The sequence below is a fragment of the Plecotus auritus genome (genome assembly GCF_963455305.1).
Source record: "Plecotus auritus genome assembly, chromosome: 14".
Taxonomy (NCBI): domain Eukaryota; kingdom Metazoa; phylum Chordata; class Mammalia; order Chiroptera; family Vespertilionidae; genus Plecotus; species Plecotus auritus.
The window spans coordinates 3802078-3812842 of record NC_137780.1 but is presented as its reverse complement, the minus strand read 5'-3'; the positions used below and the strand labels follow the sequence as shown (position 1 = coordinate 3812842).

Below are 10765 nucleotides of genomic sequence, written 5' to 3'. Positions count from 1 at the left end.
CCCATACATGCCCTCCCCCCCCCAATGTTTTGCATCTGTTGGTTACTCTTATATGCATGCATACAAGTCCTTCAGTTGATCTCTTATTTCCCCCACCGAGAGTGAATATTGATATATGAAGATTTCCTGTAGCCATTTTACCGTTTTTTTTATTGTTGACAGTATTACAGATGTTCCCATTTCCCCACCCCCAACCCCTTCCCTGTGACCATCCGCACACCGTGGCCTGTGTCTATAGGTCATGCATCCGTGTCCTTTGGCTAATCCTTTCACCTTTCCTCCAGTCCCCGTCCCCGCTGTGCTTAACGTCATTATCCCGCGCACTCCCCCAGCGCCCCGGCCGCGCGGCGCGGCGGTGACGTCATCGTTTCGCGCCCTCCTCCCCAGCACGCGGCGTTTGACGTCATCGTTGCGCGCCCTCCTTCCCAGCACGCGGCGCGGCGTTTGACGTCATCGTTCCGCGCCCTCCCGCCCAGTGTTCAAGCTCCGCGCGCGGGCAGCGCAGCAGCCCCACGGCCGGAACCCACGCGCGCTCTGTAGCTTTTCCTTTCCGTCATGTTCCCGGCCGTCTCCTCTCCGCGGACCCCGGGGCCGGGGACCCGGCGGGGACCGCTGGGCGGAGTCGGGCCGGGCTCCACGCCGCGGGCGGCCGGCAGGAAGGGTCTGTCCCTGGGGTCGGCGGGCGGCTCCCCCGCGCTCTTCTCTCCGGTCGGCCGGCACAGCTCGCTGAGCTCGCGGTAAGCGATCGCCCCCGCCTGGGGCTTCCGGGCTCGGCGGGCCTGGTCGGGCCGCGGCTCCAGAGCCTCCGGGATCAGGTGGCACCGGCGAAGGCCCGAGTGTTGGGGAAACGCTTCCCCTGCCCTGGCAGGTTATCGGGCATCACTTTCACTGATCCAGTCTTCGCTCTCGCACCTTCCGTGGGATTACCTGTGAATGGAGGTGAAGGGCAGAGTGTGTTTGCATCGGTGGTTACCGCCCTCCCTCTCAGCCCGGTGACCTGGTGTAAGGTTCTCCCGTCTGTGAAGTGACGGTGATGGTACCTGCTCCGAGCCCGCCTCACCCCGGCCCGAGGCGTCAGTGGGAAATGCCGACGCGGCTAGAAAGCGATGGTGGGGATGAGGCCCCCAGCCCCCGTCATTGTGTAGCACCTGACATGCTAACTGCCGTGACTCTCTGCCCATCAGGATGATAAAGGGCTTTTAGCCACACACGTTCCCTTGTAGCTAAATTAACAGGGAAAAGGCTTTCCCTAAGCAGGGAGATGAGAATAGTTTTGTTACCAGATAAAAACTTGGCGCGCCGGTCCCCATCGCTGGTCCCCACCACGCCCCCTTCTTCAATTAATCTAGGGCTTTAGGAGGAGGCAGCATGTTTCCGAATAGTTGGACGATCCTTTTTTAAAAATATCTGTTTATTGGTTTCAGAGGGGGAGAGAGAGAAACATCAATGGTGAGAATCATTCATTGGCTGCCTCCTGCACGCCCCCTTCGGGGGATAGAGCCGCAACCGGGCATGTGCCCTTGACCGGAATCGAACCCGGGACTCTATCCACTGAGCCAAACCGGCTAGGACAGTTGATGATCCTTTAAAGAAACATCTTTGTTGTACTACCCTGTTGGTCAACAAAGCTCTGGACCACTCTGTATGTGAGTCTCCACCTTTAATCTCCATATGATAAGAGAGAGAATAACTTTTAAACGGGTGACTTTCCATTATTTTTCTGAATGTTAAAATGAAGGTGAGAAGAAAATATAGTCCTGACCGGTTTGGCTCAGTGGATAGAGCGTCGGCCTGTGGAATGAAGGGTCCCAAGTTCGATTCCGGTCAGGGGCATGTACCTTGGTTGCGGGCACATCCCCAGTGGGAGGTGTGCAGGAGGCAGCTGATCGATGTTTCTCTCTCATCAATGTTTCTGACTCTCTATCCCTCTCCCTTCCTCCCTGTAAAAAATCAATAAAATATATTTTTAAAAAAAGAAAATATAATTTCTTTGGCTGTATCAGCTATATTGAATAGCAGGCAGCAGCAGATACGTGTGATCCGTTTAATTTCTTTTTTGTTGTTGTGTTAATCCTCACCAGTGGATATTTTTTTCCATTGCTTTTTCAGGGAGAGTAGAAGGGAGGGGGGAGAGGGAAACGTTGAGGTTGCCTCTCACATGCTCCCCAACTGGGGCAGGGGGTGAACCTGCAACCCAGGTACATGCCCTTGACCATGAATCGAACCCTTGACACTGTGGTGTGCTGGACAATGCCCCAACTATTGGGAAACACCAGCCAGGGCTCCTCCTTAATTTCTTGCTGGATTATGCAGATCTGGTAGATTCTTGTCATTCTAGTGGTGACGAGAGTTTAATCCGAAGTTTGTAAAACTTTTTTGACCATAAGCAGGGAGCTAAGAATAGTTTTTTTTACCAGACTTTATATTCCTATTTTATATTCAGTCTTGTTTTCAAAAATGTTGATTGATTGAGACCCTCAAATTTACCCACAATTTGAAAAACGCTGATCTAGCCCAACCTTATTTCAAAGCTAAGGAAGCAGAGTTATAAAGAGTTTAGGTGAATGGCACATGCATCCAGAAACTAGAGTATAAAAGTGTAAGGCCAGGGTCTACTACATCCCATCCATCTTCAATGAAAAATACATTTAATTACGAATACATGAGCCAGAGTTTTTTTCACTGTTCCACTTCACATTTATCAAAGCTCTTCTCTTTATTGTGAAAATAGATACGTAAACATTAGGGTGATGGGGAATGTAACTTAGGGTGAAGTAATGAGCTCTCTCTTCTCTAGAGGAACACCGACACGAATGTTCCCACATCACTCCATAACCGAGACCATGAACTACGATGTGAAGACGTTTGGGTCGTCTCTCCCCGTTAAAGTCATGGAAGTCCTCACATTGGCTGAAGGTGGGTGTCATCTCCCATTCGCCTCTAACTGCAGTTCACACGAAGCCTCGCTCTAGCCGGGAGCTGGAAATGGGTGCGTTCTCTGGTAGCCCTCCACCGAAATGGGCAGACAGGGACAACCTGTTTGCTTTCCAATGTAATTGAGAAATGTAATACATTTTAGAAGCAGAATTTCATTCCAGCACAGTCAGATCTTTGATGGTTGTAAGAACTGCAAATGCAAAACTCAAGTTCAATTTCAAAAGTTAATTGAGGCCCGGCCGGCGTGGCTCACTGGTCGAGCATCAACCTATGAACCAGGAGGTCATGATTCGATTCCGAGTCAGGGCACAGGCCCAGGTTGCGGATTTGATCCCCAGGGTGGGACGTGCAGGAGGCAGCTGATCAATGATTCTCTCTCATCATTGATATCTCTAGCTCTCTCTCCCACTCCCTTCCTCTCTGAAATCAATAAAAATGTATATATATTTTTTATAAAAGAATTTAATTCTAGATCTTTGTGATTTTCTGGAATGTTGTTTTTCAAACTGTAGGTGGTGACTAAGATCAGTTTAGTGTTTCATAACCAGCATTTTTTAAAAAATGAAATAAAGTAGAATCTGGAATATCAGAGTGCATCTCATATAGTGTTAAGTAAGTTATATTTTATTTTATTTACATTGTTTACAAATGCATCATGATGTAAAATGTATTCATACTGTGAATGACAGAAAAGTTTAAAGTAAGTACTCCGTTCTAAAAGATGGAATATTTCTCATCAACATGAACTTGCACATCTTGACTATAATAGCATTACAGAAAGTAAGATATCTGTTTATAACAAAAATTAAGAGATATTAAACCTAGGCCCAACACATACTTTTTGTCTTCAGGTGTATTTCTTCTAACAGTGGTTATCAGAGTTAAATGGATCTCTGGTTTTCGGTATTGATAACTCCTGAATCATATATAAGAACATTTTTTTTAATATATTTTATTGATTTTTTACAGAGAGGAAGGGAGAGGGATAGAGTTAGAAACATCGATGAGAGAGAAACATCGATCAGCTGCCTCCTGCACACTCCCTACTGGGGATGTGTCCGCAACCAAGGTACATGCCCTTGACTGGAATCGAACCCGGGACCCTTCAGTCCGCAGGTCGACGCTCTATCCACTGAGCCAAACCGGTTAGGGCTGTAAGAGCATTTTTTGTTGTAGATCAACCTTTTTCATGAGTGGTAATTTTCGTGGTGAAGAGTGTGGCAGTGAAGACTTTGGTGTAAGGAAATGTGAACAGTTGCTCTTTTTCAGACGCTAAGATGAACTATGTACCTCATTTCCTCTCCCCTCATATTTTTGTTCAGATGATGATCAGCTGACTGTTCGCATAGATGAAGGTGGATGGGCTTGTCTGGTCTGCAAAGACAAGCTCCTTGTCTGGAAGATTGCTCTGTCCCCCATTTCTAAGGTAATGGCTCTTTGGGGAGATGAAAGGCGATAGAGGAGAGGGAACCAGTTGGCCCTTAGTTTTTACCCTAAATTTGTAGAGTTGTTGGGAGGACAGTCTGCATTAGTGCGTTTGCATGTGCACAGCGATCTAAAATACTGAGCATGTACTCCTCTCTGAAGCAGTACGCGCTTTTCAGTCCGGGAAGAGATTGGCTTGGTTGATATTCAGAGTGCTGTCTAGGTCTTAAGCTTTCCTGATTTTATATCTTACGAAACTTTGTTTTAAAACTACTGAAAGCCTGATGGACAATGTTGAGAAGAAAGAATATTTGTAGAGTGCTATTTCCAGCAATGAAATAGAAAGTAAAGTAGGCAGAGAAAGGAAATGGTGAAGTCAGGTGCATATTCAAAAAAGTGGACTTGCCCTGGCTGGTTTGGCTCAGTGGATAGAGCGTCAGCCTGCGGACTCAAGGGTCCCGGGTTCGATTCCAGTCAAGGGCATGTACCTAGGTTGCGGGCACATACCTGGTGGGGAGTGTGCAGGAGGCAGCTGATCGATGTTTCTCTCTCATCGATGTTTCTGACTCTCTGTCCCTCTCCCTTCCGCTCTGTAAAAAATCAATAAAATATATTTAATAAAAAAAAAAAAAGTGGACTTGATGCGAAAGGTCTCTTGTGGGCTTTGCTCTACAGTTATCTGTTTGCAAAGAGCTTCAGCTGCCCCCCAGCGATTTCCAGCGGAGCGCTGACCTGGTGGCTCTCTCCTACTCGGCTGCCTCGGGCGAAGCGCATTCTACTCAGGTAGGTGACTTAAGTGCTTCTTGAAATCATTTTTTTTCCAAGTAAGGGAGTTGTAAAGTCAGTCATCGGACCTCATTCTGAGACATAACTTTCAAGTGACGGGAATGAAGACACTGGTCTTGGCACAATAAAGGCATGTTCTGAAAATTGTAAAGGCGTTGGTCGAGGGAATTTTAGGAGCTCATGGAACCGTCCTGTGTCCTTACTATGTGGTGGTAGTTAACATGAGTCTGTTCGTGTGGTAAATTTCATACAATTGCACAACCGAAGAAAAAAGTCAATTTTACTGTATGATAATTTTTTTTAAGGTTCAAAAGGAGTTTTTATTTCTGGTTTTTCCTAATCAGATAGTAAATTGCCCTGGTTTTTTAATGTCAGTTTCATTAGACGCCCAGATCTTGCGTCCTCCCTTTATCGTGGTGGCCGAGTGTGGTGATCTTGCTGAGTGTGGTGACCTTGTTTTCAGTCTGTTGCTGTCATGGCTGCCACCAGAGAAGGCTCCATCCGCTATTGGCCAAGTCTTGCTCATGAAGACGCCTACACAGAGACTTACGTAGATTCGGGAGGTGATAAGCCTTACAATTTCCTAACAGCGGTGCAGGTATAGTACACGATGGATATTCTTCTCTCTGTACTGGGAAGCTGTCATGTGGCTTAGAAGTGGGGTTTGAATGGCTAAATATTCAGGGTTTTGAACAGACCATGCAGGCCGGGGAGCGATAAAAGAGAGACGAGAGGGAGGCGAGGGTCTGGGATTCGAACAGTCAGAGAGAGAAAGGACTTCTCATAGGGCTCTGAACTGTCAGCACCGGATAGTAGCTGCTGGTGTTCATTTCCTTCAGGAACATTTGACACGAGTGACGTAAAAACTCGGACACGACGGAGAATGGTTTGCTACTGTATACTCTGCAGGTTCACCAAAGAAAAAAATCTGACGCTCGATTTGTTTAACCTGCAATGTGGTGAACCTGTCATTTAAAAACCAGGAAAAATAGGCAGTTTATAAAACAAAACTGCAACCAAAGTTTTTCTATGTAGAATGATCTTAAGTGAATGGATTCATACGGAAGTTATTTTACTAGCAGTGTTCCTTTATATCAGGGGTCCTCAAACTTTTTAAACAGGGGGCCAGTTCACTGTCCCTCAGACCGTTGGAGGGCCGGACTATAGTTTAAAAAAAAAAACTATGAACAAATTCCTATGCGCACTGCGGGCCCGGGACGCGTCGGCTGCTAAGCAGGACAGGCAGCGGCACCCGGCGGGCCGGATAAATGTCCTCGGCGGGCTGAATAAATGTCCTCGGCGGGCCGCATGTGGCCCGCGGGCCGTAGTTTGAGGACCCCTGCTATACGCTCTGAAATTTCTTGGTAAGGGATAGGTGATTTTCCCTTGTAGTGAAGCATTTTGTGTTAATTTTCTTTATCTTGGTGTTAGGTGCTTCACTGAATTAATTTCACACCGTTTGTTCCCAGGGAGGAAGCTTTATTTTGGCCTCATCCGGAAGCCAGCTGATCCGCCTGACGCCTGAGAACTTGGGGAAGGTTCATCAGCGGGCCCTGCCCCAAGGCCAGGGCGTGCTCTCAGGGATTGGGCGGAAGGTCTCCTCTCTTCTGGGGATTTTATCTCCGAGCAGCGATCTCGTAGTAAGTTAATAAAATAACTGGTTTTCTAAGCTTGTGTTATTTTTTAAATGTATTTTTATCGATTTCAGAGAGGGAGGGAGAGATAGAAACATCAGTGATGAGAGAATCATTGATTGGCTGCCTCCTGCACGCCCCCCACGGGGATCAAGCCCACAGCCCCTGACCGGGAATCGAACCGTGATTTGGTTCATGGGTCACCACTCAACCGCTGAGCCACGCGGCCAGGGATAAACTCCGTGTGTGTTTGTTTGTTGTCCTTAACTCCTTATTGCGGAACAACCGTGAGCTCCCACATTGGAAAGAATTACTGCACCACGGAGAGCCTGCCTGCCGCCAGCCGCCAGCCGCCTGGTCAACCTGCATCTGCAGGCCTGCCAGCCGCCTCCCACCCTGCCTGCCGCCAGCCGCCTCCCACCCTGCCCCTCTCTGGGCTTCCGTCTCCAGCTCGGCGATGTGGCTCTGCGGGGCGTGGGCCCTTCTCCCACAAGTTGGCTAAGGAGAAGCGTGAGGGGACCCAGCGGCTCTTAAAGATGCAAACCCAGCGAGGCGGCTGCGTTCTCTTCCAGGGCGTGCCAGAGCCTTTCCTACAGGGAGGGGGTGAAATTCAGGACGCCATGGCCGTGCAGAGGAGCCAGGCCAGGCCCTGTTGGATCTGCAGGCCCTGGGTCCTCCCGCACGGACCTCTGACTTCCCAGAGAGCCGCTTCCCGGAGGAGGGGAAACTCCTCAAGAAGATGGGTGACCCCTGCCTCACCCCGCAGGCTGCCAGGCCCCGGGCTGGGCTCGGATCTCTTCAGAAGGCTCCCCCTCTAGCACGACTGGGAGCCTGTGGAGTCCAGAGGCCTCCGAGGGGCCCTCTGCGTCCCCTGGGGTCTGGCTTGTGCCTGAGCCGCTCTCCCTGAAACCAGCAGGCATCCCTTTCCCATGCATTGGACCAACTGGGAACAAGCTTTTTGCAGCAAAAATGACCCAAAAAACACTCATGTATACCCAGCTCTAAAGAACACAGTATACTTCATAAGCAAGCAGATACTTAAAAGGCAAAATAACAACGTTTAACTATCTACACACATCCCTCCCACTTCCTTTCCCTCTAACAGCTCTGCCGTCCAAAGCCGTTGATTAGAACCCCCGTGCTGACTGGGTTTGCAGACTTACATTCCAGACTCTGCTGTGCGTCCCTGATGTCTCACGGGGCCTCATCTTTGCCTCTTTTCTGGTTATCACCTACGTGCCACGTTCACAGGACTGCCGGCTCTCTGAGGACCCTCGCCTTTTCCCGCCTCCCACCCCTGCCCCGCGTGGGCCTCTGCCTTGATGTTTCTGCCGGCGGAAATCTGCCTTGCTTTCGGGTCTGTTTCAGGATCACTTCCTTCCTTTGGATCCTAAAGCAAGAATTCTGCTGGGAATACTAATCAAGTATCATGGAAGAGACGAAACTTGAATTTCAGAAACATAGTGTACTGTGTTTGGCACGGAGTCTGTGAACTTGGCTTTTTTCTCTCCTCCGTGCAGCTCTCCAGTGTCCTGTGGGACAGCGAGAGGTCAAGCTTGTACAGCCTGACCAGTGCGAACATCTGTAAGTGGGAGCTGGATGAGGCGTCAGAGAGGCAGGTGCACAGCTGGGACGTGAACAGGGCCCTGAAGGAGAACATCACCGATGCTATTTGGGTAAGAAACGGCGGGCCGCGCCTCTCGTCCCATTTGTGGTGACATGCGTGTGCTTGCCCCTTTAGTGTTCTATCCGTATAACATATGTGAAGGTAACATACAAACACAGTTTTTAGCCACCGGATAAACAAATCAAGTATTCAATCTCTAGGCAGGGGTCCTCAAACTACGGCCCGCGGGCCACATGCGGCCCGCCGAGGACATGGATCCGGCCCGCCGATGCCGCTGCCTGTCCTGCTTAGCAGCCAACTCGTCCCGGGCCCGCAGTGCGCATAGGAATTTGTTCATAGTTTTTTTTTTAAACTATATTCCGGCCCTCCAACCGTCTGAGGGACAGTGAACTGGCCCCCTGTTTAAAAAGTTTGAGGACCCCTACAGAGATATCGTAACTCACCGATTGACTTAATAACCTTTAAAATGCATGCATCACTCAGTAGCTGAGCTGCTGTGGCTGAGGCACGTTAGCCGGTGCTGGGGCTGCAGAGGCGAAGGTGATTCCTGTACGCGCGGAGCTTATCTTGTTGATGTTTTCATCTAGGGATCGGAAAGCAACTATGAAGCTATTAAAGAGGGGGTCAACGTTCGGTATTTGGATCTGAAGCAAAACTGGTGAGCAGTTCCTTTGCCATAAAGAATCCAGGTAGTTGTCTGGGGAGGAAGTGGATGTTGTGATAAAACCATGAGCATGAGCCGTCTTGCTAGGTCTCTAACGCTCATCTCGCCATGTGAGCGGCCAGTGTGACTTCTCTTGGGTGCATGTCTGGGCGTGGGCTTGGGAGCCCGCACGGGAAGTGCGTGTCTAACCACATGAGACACTGCCAGGCTGTTTGCCGAAGTGACTGTCGCTTTCCCTTTCGCCCTGACCAGTGACGGGCTCCTGGTGCTGGCAGCCGCGTGGCACCCCGCAGATAGCCCGTGTCTCGTCTATTACTCCCTGGTGACCGTGGAAGATCATGGCTACCAGATGTCAGACGCGGTCACAGTAGAAGTCACTCAGTATAATCCACCCTTTCAGGTAAGACCTTATCTAAGTTCAATCCCAGAGTGATGCTCACATGCTGGGTTTTCTTTCCCTAACCATTCCAGGGTCAAGTTCTTGGAGAGATTCATCTGCAGGGCTTGGGTATATTTGTTTTATTTATTTTGGAGGGTGTATTTGGAAACAGCTACGTTTTAGACGTTGCATTTTACTTGCCATCTCAGACTTGCTCCTCAGCCTTAGCTGAAGAGAAATGCGAGTCGAAGCCGCTGGCAGCACGCAGTCGGCTGCTTCTCACCTACTCTGGGAGGAGAGCCTCATTTCTCTATTGTTGAGTAGAAAGAAAAGACTGACGGTGAACTACCAAGTGAAAAATAAGGAGCAGCCAAAACCGGTTTGGCTCAGTGGATAGAGCGTCAGCCTGCGGACTGAAAGGTCCCAGGTTCGATTCCGGTCAAGGGCATGTACCTTGGTTGCGGGCACATCCCCAGTAGGGGGTGTGCAGGAGGCAGCTGATCGATGTTTCTCTCTCATCGATGTTTCTAACTCTCTATCCCTCTCGCTTCCTCTCTGTAAAAAATCAATAAAATATATTTAAAAAAAAAAAAAAAAAAAGAAAAATAAGGAGCAAACCAGTATACATTGGGGTTTGCTTTGAGTCCTGTATATCACAGGAAAATTCCCTTTCGCTCCAGGTAGGGTTTTATTTAGGCATTATGCACTTAAAGTTCATGTAAATGATTAAAAGGACAAAAAGATCTCCTGTGTTAAGCTTCTTAATAGCAATTGGACATATTGTTGAATAACTATGATGTTCATGAAATGAACTTACAGCCTTAACAACTGTACGTTCATTTCATTTAACCTCGTATCGTACTAATTCTGCTAAATCCTTTTGCTTATTTTAATATGACTTGTGAAGCTGAATACTGTAAGGAAATCCAACTTGTTCTTTTACTTCGATAAACCGTAATATGCTGTACCCAAGTGGGAATGATGAAATCATACAGACAATCATCATGTGTGTCGGTCCTCATGAGATGGAATGTTGAATTTAATTTTCAGTCTGAAGAGTTGACCATGTGTCGGTTGATGGTCCCGGACTTTTCCAACCAGACCGCCTACCTGTGCAGCGAAAGCGCCGTCTTCGTGTGCTCCACGGGCACCGGCAGGTTCTCTCCCCCCCAGGAGAAAATTGTCTTCAATACGCAAGGTACGGAGCAGCTGAGAGCGAGGCCAGTGAGCTCGCTCGTCATTCTTGTCGTCTTCATTCTTCTCCCGTGAGTGTTTCTTCAAGCTCGGTACCTCCAGGGGCTGCTCAGACCTTC

General features: G+C 48.8%; 1 protein-coding gene across 1 annotated transcript in view; it reads left to right on the top strand.

Annotated features, from left to right (window-relative positions):
• The first annotated feature begins 446 nt into the window (after window positions 1-446).
• Window positions 447-10765, top strand: part of NUP133 (nucleoporin 133) — a 35024-nt gene continuing 24705 nt past the window's right edge. Inside the window, exons 1-10 of the mRNA XM_080651312.1 lie at window positions 447-737; window positions 2798-2916; window positions 4260-4363; window positions 5038-5145; window positions 5612-5746; window positions 6618-6788; window positions 8303-8458; window positions 8997-9067; window positions 9326-9473; window positions 10503-10650. Of these exons, the coding sequence (XP_080507438.1) occupies window positions 556-737; window positions 2798-2916; window positions 4260-4363; window positions 5038-5145; window positions 5612-5746; window positions 6618-6788; window positions 8303-8458; window positions 8997-9067; window positions 9326-9473; window positions 10503-10650 (1342 nt within the window). The 5' untranslated portion in view covers window positions 447-555. The remainder of the gene's footprint in view (window positions 738-2797; window positions 2917-4259; window positions 4364-5037; window positions 5146-5611; window positions 5747-6617; window positions 6789-8302; window positions 8459-8996; window positions 9068-9325; window positions 9474-10502; window positions 10651-10765) is intronic.